The sequence below is a fragment of the Alnus glutinosa genome, chromosome 5 (genome assembly GCF_958979055.1).
Source record: "Alnus glutinosa chromosome 5, dhAlnGlut1.1, whole genome shotgun sequence".
Classification (NCBI taxonomy): domain Eukaryota; kingdom Viridiplantae; phylum Streptophyta; class Magnoliopsida; order Fagales; family Betulaceae; genus Alnus; species Alnus glutinosa.
Genome location: NC_084890.1, coordinates 14694452 through 14712222, shown reverse-complemented (window position 1 = coordinate 14712222; position 17771 = coordinate 14694452). Strand labels below are relative to the sequence as shown.

Below are 17771 nucleotides of genomic sequence, written 5' to 3'. Positions count from 1 at the left end.
TTGTTAGCAAATCTATGAATGCTGCCAATCCATTCCATGTTGACTGCTGTTCCATCTGTGCTAGTCCCATGCACTTAGTACAAACTTGCCCATCATTGCCGGCTTTTGTCGAGTCACCAATGGAGCAAGTGAACGCTTTCAACGATTATTGGAAACAATCCAGTGGACCTTTCTCTGAATCATACAATCCAGGGTGGCAGAACCACCCTAACTTTTCTTGGAAGCAGAATCAGCCGATGACCCAAGGGGGAGCTCCACACCAAAGCCATACTTAATACCCCCCGTGATTTCATCAGCCGGTTCACCATCAAAGCCGTCCCTCCCAGCCAGCACCGACATACCAAGCCCTTGCTCAATCCTCTGCCTCTTCTTCACAGTCTTCTTTGGAAGACACTCTTAAGGCCTTCATCCAACTCACAGGCCAATCCATTAGCGATGTGAAGAACGCCACCATGGTGAATACTCAGGCAATTGCCAAAATGGAGACCCAAATCGGGCAAATCGCGACTCACCTAGGGGAGAGAGAGAAGGAAAGCTCCCTAGTCAGCCTGTGCCAAATCCAAAGTTGCAGTTCCATGAGGGAAGTTCATCAAATGCAGTGCATGGGTTGGAGCATGTGCAAGCCGTTGTCACACTTAGGTCAGGGAAACAAGTAGACAACCAAGTGGTTCACCCTGAGGAGAACCCTCCTGCACAAGAAGAACAAGGAAGCAGGAGCGTAGAGAAGAGAGATGCCGAGCCATCTACATTAGCTCCGACCATAGAGACTCCTCCTATGTCGTTTATACCTAAGGCACCTTACCCTGATAGACTTCTCGCGCCCAAGAAAGGAGGAAAGTTCGAGGACATTTTGGAGGTGTTCAAACAAGTGCAAATCAACATCCCGTTCTTGGATGCCATCCAGCAAGTGCCGTCTTATGCTAAGTTCTTGAAGAACTTGATCACCGTCAAGCGGAAAATCAATGTCCCGAAAAAAGTTTGTTTGGCTAAGTAAGTCAGCTCAATCCTCCAATGTAGGCTGCCTCTCAAGTACAAGGACTCTGGATGTCCTACTATCTCTTGCACGATTGGAGTCAGCCACATTGAGAAGGCTCTGCTTGACCTTAGAGCCAGTGTCAATCTCCTCCCCTATTCGGTTTACTTGCTATTAGGGTTAGGAGAATTGAAGCCCACCTCCATGACACTGCAGTTGGCTGACCGGTCAGTTAAGATACCACGGGGAATAGTGGAGGATGTTCTGATTAAGGTGGACAAGTTTTATTTCCCCGTGGATTTTATAATGCTAGATACTAAGCCGGTACAGAACGTTGGAGTTTAAATACCGGTGATCCTCGGGCGACCATTCTTAGCTATGGCTAACGCCCTGATCAATTGTAGGACGAGGGTAATGAAGATCTCCTTCAGTAATATGATAGTGGAGCTGAACATCTTTGACATCAGCAAGAGGCCGAGGGAGTGCGATGAGATCGGAAGTGCCTGCTTGATTGAGGAGATCATAGAGAAAGACTCAAGCACCAAAGACCCCCTGGAGGCATGCTTTGCTCAGTTCGGAAAGGATCTGGACTTGGATGAGTTACTTGAGCAAGCAAATGCCATTTTAGAGTTTGCTCCTCTGGTGAGCATGGAAGAAAAGGAGGCAATAGTACCTGAGCCTCCTAAGAAGGAACTTAAGCCCCTGCCGGACAATCTTAAGTATAAGTTCTTAGGTCCAGCTGAGACTTTGCCTATAATCATAGCTTCGGATCTACATGCTGCTCAGGAGGAGAAATTGTTAGACGTTTTGAGAGAGCATAAGGAAGCTATAGGCTGGACCATAGAAGATATTAAGGGAATCAGCCCGTCGATGGTTATGCACAAAATACATTTGGAGGAAGACACCAAACCATCGAGGGAGCCACAGAGACGGCTCAACCCGACCATGCAGGAAGTTGTCAGAGGAGAAGTAAACAAGTTATTGGATGCAGGAATCATCTACCCAATCTCTGACAGCAAATGGGTGAGCCCTATTCATGTTGTGCCCAAGCGAGTTGGAGTAACGGTCGTGTAGAACAAGGAAGGCGAGTTGGTACCAACTCGAGTACAGTCTGGATGGAGAGTCTGCATCGACTACCGCAAGCTAAACACCACCACCAGGAAAGATCACTTTCCTCTTCTGTTCATTGATCAAATGGTGGAGCGGTTGGCCGGGCACGAGTATTACTGCTTTTGGATGGTTATTCTGGATATAACCAGGTCCCTGTGGACCCTGAAGACCAAGAGAAAACGTCTTCATTTGTCCATTCGGGACGTTTGCCTAACGACGCATGCCCTTTGGGCTATGCAATGCACCCGCTACTTTTCAGCAGTGCATGATCAGCATTTTTTCTGACATGGTGGAGCGTTTCCTGGAGGTATTTATGGACGACTTCTCAGTCTTCGGTTCATCTTTTGAGAAGTGTTTGCATCACCTCACGTTAGTCTTAGTGAGGTGCAAAGAGAAGAACCTAGTGCTCAATTGGGAGAAGTGTCATTTTATGGTACAGCAAGGAATTGTGCTCGGGCACGTCCTCTCGTCGGGGGATCGAAGTAGACAACGCGAAGGTAGATTTGATATCCAACCCCCCCCCCCCCCCACGAACGGTGAATGAGGTTCGCTCTTTTCTGGGCCATGCAGAATTTTATCGGCGATTCATCCAAGACTTCAGCAAGATTGCCCGACCCTTGTGCAAATTATTGGTGAAGGAGGCCCCTTTTATTTTTGATGAAGATTGCAAGAAGGCATTTGGGGCATTGAAGACAATTCTGACGTCCACACCCATCATTTGACCCCTAGCTGGGGTACACCTTTCGAGATCATGTGTGACGCATCCGATTATGCCGTTGGAGCTGTTTTGGGGCAGCGCATTGACAAACTCCCCCATGTCATTTATTATGCAAGTCGGACTCTAAACGACGCCCAGCCGAATTATTAGACCACTGAGAAGGAGCTGCTAGTAGTCATATTTGCTTTGGATAAGTTTCGATCCTACCTGTTGGGATCAAAAGTCATTATCTACTCGGATCACGCGGCATTGAAGTATCTTTTCTCTAAAAAAGATGCTAAATCTCGCCTCATCCGGTGGATTTTGCTGTTACAAGAGTTCGACATTGAGATTCGGGATAAGAAGGGTTCCAAAAATGTGGTGGCCAATCATCTATCGAGGATTACCGTGGATTTCACGGAAGAAGCCATCCCCATCTTTGAGACCTTCCCCGATGAGCAGTTGATGCATATTTCTCATGTTCACTCACCATGGTTTGCTGACATAGTAAACTATCTTGTCACCGGTCAAATGCTTTTGCATTGGGGGCGGCAGGATAAGTCCAAATTCATGTCCATGGTGAAGAATTTTTTCTGGGACGATCCTTACCTGTTTAAGTATTGTCCTGATCAGATCATTAGGATATGGATACCCGAGCCTGACCAATCCAGTGTCATCTCCTTCTGTCATGATCATGCCTGTGGAGGCCACTTTAGTGCAAAGAAGACCGCTGCAAAGATTTTGCAGTGCAGATTTTACTGGCCGACCATCTTTCAAGACGCTCACACTTATTGTGTCTCATGTGAGCGTTGTCAGAAGCTAGGAAGTATTTCACGCCGAAATATAATGCCCTTCAACCCCATTCTTATTGTCGAGATCTTTGATGTGTGGGGCATCGATTTGATGGGACCTTTCTCACTCTCCTTCGGCTATCTGTACATTCTGGTTGCAGTGGACTACGTGTCCAAATGGGTGGAGGCGGTTGCCTGCAAGACCAATGACTACAGAGTTGTGATTCAGTTTTTAAAAGACACGATATTTGCTCGTTTTGGTACTCCTTGAGCAATTATTAGTGATAGTGGAAAGCATTTCTGCAACCGGGTCTTCGAGCAGCTGATGAAGAAGTATTTCATCACGCACAAGGTTGCCATTCCCTATCACCCTTAGACGAGCGGTCAAGTGGAGGTTTCAAACAGAGAGATCAAGAGAATTTTGGAGAAGACGGTGAACCCGTCAAGGAAAGATTGATCTCTTCGTTTGAATGATGCATTATGGGCGTACCGGACAGCCTTCAAGACCCCGATTGGCATGTCACCCTACCGTATTGTATACGGAAAAGCATGTCATCTGCCAGTGGAGTTGGAACACAGAGCCTACTGGGCCATTAAGCAGCTGAATTTCGATCTCACAAAGGTTGGCTCACTGAGGAAGCTTCAACTCAATGAGTTGGAATAGCTAAGGAACGATGCTTATGATTGTGCTAGGATGTACAAAGCACGGATGAAGAAGGTTCACGACCAGAACATATTGAGACGATCTTTTGAACCCGGTCAGAAAGTCCTTCTTTACAATTCACGTCTGCATCTGTTTCCAGGGAAGCTCCGATCTCGATGGACAGGCCCTTTCATTGTTAGTTCAGTGTTTTCTTATGGGGCCATTGAGATTGAGGATCCAAAGAATGGCAGCACCTTCAAGGTGAACGGGCAACGGCTGAAGCCATTTTTGGAGTTACAGAGCTCGGAGGTTGAGACGACCCTTTTAGAGAATCCGAGTTACTCAGAGTGATTGTCGTCAGGATGGAAAGTCTGGCTGAAGACTGAAAACTTAGCGCTTATGGGAGGCAACCCTTATCAATTTTTCCTTATCATTTGATTTTATTTCTTGTGTTTTAGTTGTGATTTTCAGGATAGTGTCTACCATTCAAGTTTGGGGGAGCGCTTCTCTTGCAGTGTGCCCAGCTTGCATCACCCACTTTGGTATTGTATCTCTCGCCACATTGGGGACAATGTGTCATTTTAGTTTGGGGGTGGGATAGACATGTCTGTTTGTTATCATTTATTGTTTTTGTTGTGTTTATTCACCCAAAAAAAAAAAAAAAACTTTATTGTTAGTTGAGCATGGTAACATCTTACTATGGTTTGCATATCATTGGTTTATTTAACATGTTGAATTTTGCACATCATTAAAATCTAAGATCTTTTGACTCATCTTTGGATTAGAGAGACTTAACATGTTTGAATTGTTTATCACAAGCACATTAGCATTAGTTCTGTGGGGTATGAGATTTGAGTTGAAAATGTGTGTCTTGAGACTTGTAGGATGACTTGTTGATGAAACCTTGGCTTATTATTAAAAAAAAAAAAAAAAAAAAAAAAAAAAAAAAAAAAAAAAAAAGCCTTAGAATAATATCACCAATTTGAGTTCTTATTGAGTAACCGGGCTCCTTACCTCACTAAGAATTGGGTGTTCGCGTAAAAAGATGAGAATTTCAAGATTGGTTGTTTGTTTGGCTAGTTTGACTTCGTAGCCTTTTTGACCTGAGTAAGTAAGCCCCTAGGGATGTTTTACATCTAGTGCCCTAAAACCACCTGGTTTGGGAGTTACTGGCCCAACATTCGTTACATAGGTCGATTAGAAAGCTTAAGGGAGTCAAGCATTGCATAGCCGACACAAAAATAATGAATAAAAGAAATTGCACATTTAAGCCTTGGTTATATTCATCTGATGGAACTCCTGTGAGTTTTTGAATACACATGCTTTGAGAAGAAACCTCATGATTCTATGTTATTAACACCTTACACTTTTGAACATGTGCTGTCTCAATTTTTCAACTATGAGTCGATCGATTTTTGATAACATGATGATGTGATATTCATTTTGTTAAACATGCTCATGATGTGTGAGCCATGTGTTTGAATGAGGATTTTTGCTCAATTGATAATTCAACACTTCAATGTTTGTGGGTATCATTTCTGGCAAACCCTCACTCCTTCACTCGTCCACTAGGGAGTCCTAGGGGTTTAAAAGGCTTGTTGCATATGTTAAATGCAATCGTTTCTCTCACGAAAGAGGATTTATGTTTCATGCTTTGATTTAGTTTTTCATTTTGTTTTGCTAAGGGACTAGCAAAATGTAAGTTTGGGGGTATTTGATGAGTGCCAAATATTGTATATTTGGACCCCTTGATTTACATTAGTTAGACCTTTAGCCTTGCTATTTTTTGATGTTTTTGTTAGTTTTTATGTTTTTGTGTTTTTGTGTTTTATAGGTTACTAAGAGAGGAATGGCAAAATTTCATGTGGAAATACTTGGAAATTCGGAAGTCCTGAAAAGTCGATCGATCGAAATTTTACCTGAAGTCGATCGATCAAAATTTCCCAGAACTTACTTTTGCAGAAGCGCGCCAGAACACCCAATCAGGAGCGTCTCGATGACAAAAAGCAGTTCTCCCTCTGATTTTCGTAGCAGAACACACTGGTTTCGTGACCTTGGTTGTCTCTAGTAAGAGAGGAACCCTAGAGGGGGTTAGAGGAGTCATTTTACATGGGTTTCTAGCCCTAATTTCCTTCTATAAAGCCATAGTCATGCCTCATTGTTGAGAGAGTTCAGAGAGTAGTAGATAGGTTTAATTTCGTTCATTTCTTAATGTATTCCAGTAGCTTTTGTCCTTAGACACTTTCTCTTTGTAAAACTTTTCTTTTATTTCAATGTTTGTTCTTCATTTTCTTGTGGTGTTCTTAGTCATGGAAGGCTAGTAACCTCAACCAAGGTTGAGGATGAAACCTTTCCATTGATGACACCCATACTCTTGTTATACTACTTGCACATTTAATGCTATATCATATTTGTTGTTCAAGTTCCATTCATTTAATGCTTTATCTTTTGCAATGAATATGGTTGGTAGTAGATATAGGACATTTAATGTGTTTCAACCGATGGATACATTTATCGGTTTGAATGATGATATCCATTGTGATTTGTTCATTGAATGGATACATTAGATGATTTGATTTCAAATGGGTACTCTTTGTGATTTATCTTTGAGTTGGATTCATTTAATGGTTCTAGAGTTTGTGGTTAAGAAATTTGAATGACATCCAAAGCTTAATATTCTTTGGGTGTTCAAGTGGAAACCAAGAGTGTGGGTTGTTGGATTTGGTTTGGTAAATTCCTTAGCCTTAGTTCCTTTTTATTTGCATATTTCACTTCATCTCATTGCTAAGTGTTTTTGTTCTTGTTCAACCCTCAAACCTTTGGAATTAGGTTAAAATAAGGTTGATTAAACAAGACACTGATTTTTAACCATTTCCTTATGGGACCGACCTCGCACTTGCATAACACTATATTGCAAAACGATTAGTGCACTTGCGAGTATTAAAATTTGCACAACATAGTACAAATATTTTGTGTATGAAAACTTGTATGTTTACAACTCACATGAAATGTCATTTTTATTAATGTGAACTTTATTTTGCGAAAAATGTGTGATTAATGATGAGATTATGAAAGTATGCATATAAAATACGGTGAACACTAAATTGCATCGTCTGACATGGTACACCGTCTTGTGCGAAAAAGCGGCCATAGGATTACTATTATATGGGTTATTCTTTATGGTCAAATGTTTATAATGTGTTATGATGGGTTTTGGATCCAATGATTATTTTGTGACTGGCGCCCCATGCTTTAATGGGGGTCATGATTATGAACGTTATTAGTAGCGTGGGTCATCCAAGCTGATTGTCAATTGTATTTGGTTGACACAAACAAAATCAATTTTATTGATTTTCTATTTTAGATTAGGATTTTTAGTGTTTATTTGAATTTTCTATTTTAGTTTATTTTATTGCCTTTAAGATTTTAGATTTTGAAATAGTTTCCTTTTAAGTAATAAGTTGCTTATTAGATTTAGTATCAGCTATTTATTTTTATTTTTGTTTTGAACGAAACAATATTTGAGTATTTGATTGATCAAATATCACAAGTATAAAACTCTTATATCATAAAGTATAAAGTTATACAAAATCATATCCTCATACTATGAGGTTACATAGTCATGCATGACTCATAGATACAAACTAAATTCTTCAATAAAGTGCTATCTATGATTTGTATCTTCCGCCAACTCATGTACAAAAATAGTTAAAGAGCAAATCTGCTCCGAACAAACTGGATCTAAGACAAGGGCAGCCAAATATTCTGAAAAAAATTATTTAAACCGACTGTGAGAGATAACCGCTCACACCGAACTATCTAGGCCCATAAGATATAACCTCTCACACCTGACTAATTTTCATCCCATAAATCACCTATGTCTTAGATCCGAACAAACTGGATCTAAGACAAGGGCAGTCAAATATTCTGAAAAAAAATTATTTAAATCGACTGTGAGAGATAACCGCTTACACCAAACTATCTAGGCCCATAAGATATAACCTCTTACACCTGACTAATTTTCATCCCATAAATCACCTATGAGGGCATATCTAAAAAGAAGAAAACTCTTATTCAAAGCAAAAATACAACCAGCAAACAGCAGCAGCAATTAGGAATGAGATAAACGGCATAACAAGGAGATAGATAGATGGATGCATAGCGGAGATGTCAAAATTGTAAATCTGGTCAGAGAACACCTACAAACAAAACAAAAAACCATAATGGGAGGTGAAGGATAGGAGTAGGGAGTAGAAAGAGAAATAGAGAGAATGAAGGGGCAGATCTGCTGTCTCTTCCTCTCATAGCTATTTTTTTAATGGTGAAATCAAGGGTCGGCTTCTTCTCTTAATTAGTATAAGCTGTAAGAATATTATTAGTTGCGAAAATATCCTTATTTAGTTTTATTTATTTATTTATTTATTGAATTCTGTATTCCCTAATATAAAATGCCACTGAATGCAACGAGAAGTAACAACTTTGATAATGAATATTTGATAAGTACAAAATTTTATGTAACAGGTACTTCCACACAAAAGAAATAAAAGGTCAAAAGCCTATTTAGTAGATTGTCAACTTGATAGTTCTTGCCTCGAGGATTCCAATCACCAATCACCGATCACCGATCACCAATCACTATCTGCTTTTTCTCTGTGGACCAAAAGTCAAAAAAACGAATGAAATAATGTTAAGACAAGTTATTATTTAAGTTTTAGAATCCTTTATTGTTCGTTTGGTGTTGAATTTTTAGAATTAGAATTAAATTTTTATTCTATTTGTGGATTTCTAAATGTGTTTGGATGATGAGTAAAATTTTTTTGTTTTTTGAATTTGTGTTTGGGTGTTGGATTTTTGAAATTAAAAATTATTATTTTTTAATGGTAAGAAATAATCAGAGGTTTGAAAGTTGTGTATAATAATTGGTGTTGTAAAAAGTAGTGTGAAATAACGATTTAAATAATAATTATTTAATATAAAAAAATATTAAAAATTATTGTTTGATTTAAATATTGATTATTTTTAATTATTTAAAGTGTGGGAGCCACACGTTTTTGGTTCTTTTGGACTTTTGGAGACCCTTTTTCTCACACATGGGTCCCGGTTAGTTATCAGCCATTTTTGTCTTTGAATAGTTGAATTGAGAGTGAATTCGAGCGTGAAACAAGTTGGAATTCGGGTTGAAATTGGGTGGGTGGGTTTTGGAAAAAACCCGGATAGAATAAAATTCCTATTCTGTTCCCAAAATAAGTTAGATATTGATAATCCTCCCCTCTTTTTCTCCATTTATATATACCCCCCCCCCCCCCCCCCCCCATAATTGTTTGAATCTTATCTCAACCGACCAGAAGTACTACTCATGGAGATTATTTCTGCCTCCCTCCGCTATTTTACGTTGTTGTTGGTGCACTGTTTTCTGGCTGCGGCAGCACTGAGAAGCAACATCGGCACAGACCAATCAGCTCTTCTAGCCCTCAAAGCCCATATCACCGATGACCCGGAAAATATCCTGGCACGCAACTGGTCCGCCACCATCTCCGTCTGCAACTGGGTTGGGATCAGGTGCGATGCAACGCAGCATAGAGTGACACGCTTGAATCTTTCTCACATGGGTCTGGCAGGAACCATTCCTCCACACTTGGGAAACCTATCATTCCTGTCTCATCTATCCTTGAGAGACAACCATTTTCATGGCTCTCTACCCAGCGAGTTAGCTTCTTTACGTGGGCTGGAAGTCGTCAGCTTTGGAGAGAACAACTTGGACGGAGAGATACCGTCATGGTTTGGGTTGTTGCCCAAACTTGAAGAGCTGTATCTTTGTTGCAACAGTTTCACGGGAACCATCCCGACGTCTCTATGCAACACTTCCTCAGTGCTGCGAATAATCAATCTCGGTCAAAACATGCTTTCAGGTTCCATGCCTTCCACCCATTTAGTACTTCTATCTAATGCTCCGTTTGTTTTGGCTTAAAATGATTTTCTTCGTAAAATATTTTCAGCAAAATTATTTTTCCCTCGAGCAAACCATCCTTAAAGTCATGAGGCAGTTCGGATGAGTAATGCTATATACCATCCATTTATCCTTTCAAATCTGATGTAGGTTTTAAGATTACTTTTAATCAAAATCTAATAGTAATTTATCACAAATTCAATAGTAATTTTAAAAGACCATCAATTTTAAGAGATCAGAAGATGAGAAAATAATGGTATATAGTATTACCTGGTTCAGCCACTCCCTCTTGCCGTCATGGGGTGACTAAGACTACCTCCAAATGGCCAGGAGTGATTTGGCTACGTACCTCCCTCGACCATGTATGGGGTGGCTAAACCACCCATAATTTGTTGAGAAATGCTAGGGGTACTTAAAGTTTTACAAAGGAAAGCTTACAAACGGACATAGAGCTTCGTGAGAGGCTCCACATCAGCTTAATATTAAAATAAGTTAAAACAACTTTTAATACATAAAGACCAAACTACCCTTCCATCTCTAGTTGGTGGTGCTTCTAGGTTGCGATCGAAATGCGGCGTTCAAGAGATGTTATTGTGCCATGTAACACTATGCCCGATCATCACCTTCTTCGTGATAAGGCCGGATCACGATGGGTTTCAGTGTTTAGGATCATTGGCCGGATCTGGTATATAGGTTCCAGATGGGTTTCAATGTTTAGGATCATTGACCAGATCTGCTACCGGCTGGACACCAAAACCCACGCACCGGCCGGATCACTGTAGGCAGGATCTCCCTTGTCGGCCGGATCTATGTCGCTGGCCGGATTTGCTACTTCTTCCATCTCCGGTTAAACCCATCACACCAACCCACAGATCTACTACCGAACGGACACCAAAACCAACGGACCAGCCAGATCTGCTACCGGTTGGATATGCTACCGGTAGGATCTCCCAACCGGCCAGATCTCCCTCTCCTTCTCAACCATCTCATGTTTTCTTTGTCGACCATCAGAGGCTAGGACTAGGGGTAGGTGAAGGGCATTTTTGTGTTTTTAGAATATGCCATGTTAATTTGTAAATTTCTTTTGATAAAACTATAAGTACTCGAGCATTTTTCTAATTTGTTAGAAGGTCAAACCACTTGAACTAATTTAACAATTTTTCCTAAAACTAAATCGAATTGCCTATTTAAAAACAAATAAAAAGAAACCAAAAAAGAAAAAGAAAAAGAGTATCAAGTTTTTAAAACCAGTGAAGTTCTCTCCATGGGTCTGACGATGGGCTTGGATAGCTTCTATGCGGTTGGAAAATTGGGTGCTTTTAAAAGGTCTAGCTTCTATGCGGTTGTTTGGAGCTAGCACTGATGGGTATTGAGGATTTGGTAATAGCACAAAGGGGTCATTTACTTTCTTCACAATCCTTCACTAAAATGGACAGATTTTTTTAATCCTTGAGTCGTAGCTACGCTAAGGCAGCTAGCGATTGACCATAAACTTTGAAATTTTTGCAGGATCGCTACCAACAAGTTTGGGAAACTGCACTTCACTGAAGGAAATTTATTTGTTTCAAAACAACTTGACAGGTACCACCCTTACCACTTCTTTTTAAAATAAATAGAATTTATTTCATAATCAAGATTTAAAGTTATGCATTTAACAATGTTATATATATAAAATCAATAATAAAAAATATCTAAAAGTTTAGATATATGCACAAACTTCAAATCGTTAAAATAGAAAAGCCTACTTAATTATGTATGCCCCACGCACCAATATTGGAATCATACAGATCGACCTACACAAAAATTACATAATGGCCGTTTTTTCCCTTTGTTCTTTAAGAGCAAATGTATATATACTTTCACATATATATATATATGAAAGTATTATCTTTTATAATCCAACGGGTGGGTATGTACATATACTTACCATACAAACAATTAGTGGAGATGATTCAATGACCTCAAGGAAATCCTCAAAATGGTTGAGCATGTATTAAAGTGAGAGTTCGACTTCAAAATGAGAATCCTCAATCCTATTAGTATTAGCCGTGTAGGGTTTCATTGATGTCTTGATGGAGTTTGATCAGGCTATGACTCAGTCAGACTTAAAGGAGCGCTTGCGGTTCCCACCGTCTAAGCCCCTCCTTTGCAGCTCTCAGTAGGCAGATGTTACTATAATCACGCCTAGCTAAAATAGCTATAATTGGTCTCTCCTGTTTGCCTTTATATATCTATATATAGACACTCGCATATGGAATTACTTTCTTTTTTCAATTACATACAAGATTAATTTTTAAGATTAAACTGTTTTATTTTTAGTATAACCTTTTACATTTGTTAGCAAAAAAAAGTTGATAATATACATTTATGTACATAACCACAAAGAGTTGACCTATGAAATATTAATTCTGCTACTTTATTTACTCGTGCAGACAAAAGGATCTACTATTACATGCAACCTCAGAAACGTTACCTAGGCCTGGTCTAGCTAACAATAAAAAACGAGGAACATGCCTGAAACTGTATGCTGTTCGATCGGCTTTTTTAAGCATAGCTTCAATACTTTTTGTTAATGTCACAAATCTATAGTTGCCTTAAACATATAATTGCCTTTTCAGCTTCACTTCACCTTCCACTTTTCTTTATTTTACACCTCGCCCTATGCATTGTGTTCTTTATAAATCTTTGTATTTTCTCTTCTTCTAATTGTGGCAGGTGAAGTGCTGCCTGAGGTTGGAAATCTTCCAAATTTGGTGGAATTGAATATCAACACCAACAGCTTAACTGGTGTCATCCCATATTCAGTCTTCAATCACTCGACCATTAGATCCATTGTTCTATATTGGAACCAGCTCTCAGGCCATCTTCCATCAAGCATAGGCAATTGGCTTCCAAGTCTTGAGGAGCTTTACCTATGGGACAATAAGCTGAATGGAATAATCCCCAGCTCTATCTCAAATGCTTCTAAGCTCATTATACTGGAGTTGGAGCAAAACTATTTCTCTGGCTCTATTCCTCATACCCTCGGCAATCTAAGGCATCTTGAGGTTCTCAATGCAGCCCGCAATTCTTTGACCAGAGAATCTGCCACTCTAGAATTGAGTTTTCTTTCTTCTTTAACAAATTGTAGAGAGTTGAAGTCGCTGTGGCTTGAAAATAATCCACTGAATGGTACCCTTCCAATTTCCATAGGAAATTTCTCTGAATCCCTTGAAGAATTTTCAGCATCTGAGTGCTACATTAAGGGCACCATCCCAAAACAGATTGGCAATTTAAGCAACTTGCTAGAACTGCATCTGCATGGCAATGAATTGGCTGGACCTATTCCGACTACTGTCGGAGGAATGAGGGAGCTCCAAGGTTTGTATCTTCAGGGCAATAGACTGCGAGGATCCATCACAAATTCTATCTGCCATCTGAGGAAATTGGCTGAATTGTTTCTAAGTGGCAATGAGCTCAGTGGATCAATGCCAACATGCTGGGAAAGTCTTACTTCACTTCGAAAACTGTACTTAGATGCCAACCATTTAACTTCCCCTTTACCCTCATCCTTTTGGACTCTTAAATATATATTGCAAGTAAACTTGTCTTTGAATTCTCTAAGCGGCCTTCTACCATCAGAAATTGGAAATTTGAAGGTTGTAACACATTTAGACTTGTCATGGAACCAACTATCAGGCGAAATCCCTGCTACCATTGGAGGCCTGCAAAATTTGGAAAACCTCTCCTTATCACATAACAAATTTCAGGGTCCTATTCCACAGTCGTTTGGTCAGTCAATAAGCATGCAAGTCTTGGATCTATCTCATAACAACTTGTCAGGGGCGATTCCCAAGTCCCTAGAAGCACTCAGGTACCTCAAATACTTGAACGTGTCTTTCAACAGATTACAAGGTGAAATCCCATCTGCAGGAGCTTTTCCTATGTTCTCAGCTCAATCATTCATGGGGAATGAAGGATTATGTGGTCTGCCCCGCCTGCAAGTTCCACCGTGCCAAGTTGTTGGGCGATCAAAGACACACACTACAGCTAGACTGGTATATATTCTACCAGCTGTGGCAGCAACAATACTTGTCTCAGTTCTCATACTTTATCTGATAATAACCCTAAAGAGGAATGCAAAATTAGCAAGTCAAGGAGCTTCAACTGTAGCAACATGGAGAAGAATTTCATACCTAGAGCTTGAACGAGCAACAGATGGATTTAGCGAAAGTAACTTTGTTGGGAAAGGGAGTTTTGGCTCCGTGTACAGAGGAACACTTTCAGAAGGGATGAGTGTTGCAGTAAAGGTCTTTAATTTAAATATTGAAGGATCATATAAGAGTTTTGAAGCTGAATGTGATGTATTGTGCAGAATTCGTCACCGGAATCTTGTCAAAATCATCAGTTGCTGCAGTAGCATTGATTTTAAAGCCATAGTGCTAGAGTATATGCCAAACGGGAGCCTCAACAAGTGGTTGTATTCTCATAACTACTCTTTGGATATCCTACAGAGAATGAACATGATGATAGATGTTGCATCCTCATTGGAGTATCTCCATCATGGTTATTCTGTTCCTGTTGTTCATTGTGATTTGAAGCCCAGCAATATTCTCGTAGATGATGATATGATTGCACATGTCGGTGACTTTGGGATTTCCAAGTTCTTGGGTGATGGAGATTCTATGACACAGACCATGGCACTTGCCACTATTGGTTATATCGCGCCAGGTAATGTTTCGAGTACCACATGACGTTACTATAGGTTGCTCTGATATCGTTTGTAAAATTACCGATTATTTCAAAAGTTTAACTTGATAAGAAACGATGAATTTAATTGTTTAATTAATATTTTAACATTTAATCAAACCTACAGAATATGGATCACAAGGTATTATTTCCACAAGCGGCGATGTGTACAGTTACGGCATTTTGCTGATGGAAACTTTCACAAGAAAGAAGCCGACAGATGAAATGTTTAGCGGAGAAATGAGCCTGAAACGTTGGGTGAAAGAGTCGCTGCCACATGAAGTAATTAAAGTTGTAGATGCTAACTTGCTACGGAAAAACGATGAGCATTTTGGTGCTAAGCAGCAGGATTGTATGTTGTCCATTATGCGACTCGCCTTGGATTGTTCAGCAGAGGCACCTGAAGAGAGGATAAAAATGAGAGATGTTGTAACAATACTCAAAAACATCAAAATGAAGCTTCTTAAGGATGTTTGAGTGCTTTAGTAATTAATTGTGAAGTAATGCCGAAGAAGGTATGAAAAATTATTGACTCAAAAAATTCGCGCAATGAGTTAGAATTGAATTCTGATTCCCAACGAGTAGATACTATCATCATAACGCCCATAGCTGGCTCTACCATAGAAAAAATTAGGTGGTCGCCTAAGACCCCCAATTAATAAATATTAGTAAGAATTTTTATATTTGTATGCTTAATTATAGTCAAAATTCTTTAATTAAGGCCCCTAATTATAATAATAAACAATTAAAAAGGTATCAATATCATTTAATTCTCCGACATTTAATTCTTGAAATAAGTCTTAAAAAATTGATAGTATTAAATAAGAGAATAAAATAATATTAAAGACATTCTTAAATAAAACCCATTCTTCAACTTTAAACATTTTATTCTTAGAAATAATGGGGGGAATGAAAATAATAACAATATTCAATGGATAGAAATTTCCTACAAATCAGTTTGTTTGAAATTTTCTACAACCCAAATATAAAAATGACATGTGTCCTTTAAGCATGTGAGAAGCACATTGTTTTTTTTTTTTTTTTGTTATTAATGCTATTAAAAAAGCATGTGAGAAGTACATGCTATTAAACCAACATGTGTTTCTCATATGCCAAGAGACACATGTCAATCTTATATGTAGGTTGTAGAAAATTTCTTATAAACCGGTTTGTAGAAAATTTCTGTCCATATTCAATTACTTTATGGGGAGAGATTTTTTGGGCCTTGTGATGAACATTGAACAATCGAAATTCCAATCAGAATTTAAAAGGACATCTCAGCTGCCAATTGGATCATGAGTAAAATTAAATCCCTAAAAAGCAAAAAAAAAAAAAAAAAAAAAAAAAAAAAAAAAAAAAAAAAAAAAAAAAAGAGAAAAATATAATATTAACATTAAAAGAAATATTACTTAATTAATATTTAAAAATAAAAAGAAAATACCTCGTTTAAACTTGTCACCTTAAAACTCAAAATATATCGAGTCGGCTCGGGTAACAAAACCATTTACAGGCTGAAACCTATGAGCTTATGCTATGAAAACAAATCAGCAGCATAATAACAACAAATGAAACGAGTTAGGCTAAAGAAGTTACCTCATTTGAAGACCAAGAGAGCTCTTAAATGAAACTTTAGTCCAAAATCTTTATTCAATTTGACTTTGCCTTGATCCTACAAACTAAACTGAAAGCCAAAAAAAAAAAAAAAAAAATCAGCCTTCATCAAAGATTAAGTTGTTCAGAGAAAGGTTTTTTGTAGTTAGAATGAATCATCCAATCCAATGTTGTACTCAATAGTATTTCTCAGGTAAATAATTCCCACTATACATAGCCAAGTTAATGTTCCTTCAAGTTGATGAAGAAGAACCCATTATTATATAAAACATATTTGAATAAAGTGATGCCCCAAAAAAAGTGGTGATGGTTGATTGCTCCTAATTAAGTTAACATATTTGTAATAGTTCAAAAAAAAAAAAAAAAAAGTTAAAAATAATAGTGTTTTAGTAGTTAAAAGGGTGGTGATGACATGACATTATAATATTATATTGATCCTAGATTAATTTTTTAAACATTTGTTACATCCAATAAAAATAGGTCGGAAGGAAATGAAGAGCTCTAAATGAGAGGGAAACTGCTCCTAATTAAATTGAGTTACCTCAAGCCAAAAGTGGATATGAGCAATTAATTTCAAATTTCATACAGATAGGATCATGAGATTGTTCAAGTTAAGAAAAAAGATAGCTTCATAAGAGTACAGAAGCCCTGTCTGCCCCCTCACCTTACCAACTTTAGAACAGATCAAAGAAAAGAAAAAAGATGATTAAACAAAAAAGATTCCTCCATATGAACTACATGTCAGACACAAAGTCATACAATCTTTTATTTTACTTGCAGAATTTAAAATTTCAGATGAAAAGCACGTGACCCTTACATTTAATCAGCATAAGAACAACTTCCAGTGAGCAATGTGAAAAGACAGAACGACAACGAGATTATACTTGACTGGTTTTGGTTGGTCAATATATCCCTCATGGTTATTTATTTCCAGTCAATTTCGTTTTCTGCTCTTTATCATTTGATTTGTGGATCTCACAATTTTTTTTTTTTACTTTTTTAATTTTTTTTTTTTTTTTTTTTTTTTTTTTTTTTTAAAAAATTTTTTTTTTATAAATAAGTAGAACTATATTAACTTAAAGAAACAAGATCTACAACACAAAGTCCACCAAACAAATGAAACAAACAACAAACAAAGCAAAACATCAAACTAGCATAGCAGTATCCATATTCCAACTATGACACAGGCTAATGTTAGCTTTGTTCTTCTTAAATTTTCCTTTTTCTGCAACTCGAGACCTAGCTTCCCAGAATATGTGCTTCAAGATTTG

The 17771-nt window shown here is 38.4% G+C and overlaps 1 protein-coding gene and 1 pseudogene across 2 annotated transcripts; both read left to right on the top strand.

Moving 5' to 3' along the window:
* The window catches only part of LOC133869011 (uncharacterized), a 91690-nt pseudogene extending 88604 nt beyond the window's left edge, over positions 1-3086 (top strand).
* Positions 3087-9559: 6473 nt separating this feature from the next.
* LOC133868781 (receptor kinase-like protein Xa21) lies at positions 9560-15424 on the top strand. Of its 2 annotated transcripts, XM_062305787.1 has the most exons (4): positions 9560-10123; positions 11671-11742; positions 12877-14871; positions 15017-15424. In XM_062305787.1, exons 1-4 carry the CDS (start codon positions 9571-9573, stop codon positions 15364-15366), a joined length of 2970 nt encoding a protein of 989 aa, XP_062161771.1. In that variant the 5' UTR covers positions 9560-9570; the 3' UTR covers positions 15367-15424. The 2 variants fall into 2 exon arrangements, with proteins under 2 accessions (XP_062161771.1, XP_062161772.1); XM_062305788.1 differs by lacking the exon at positions 11671-11742.
* The last annotated feature ends 2347 nt before the right edge of the window (positions 15425-17771 follow it).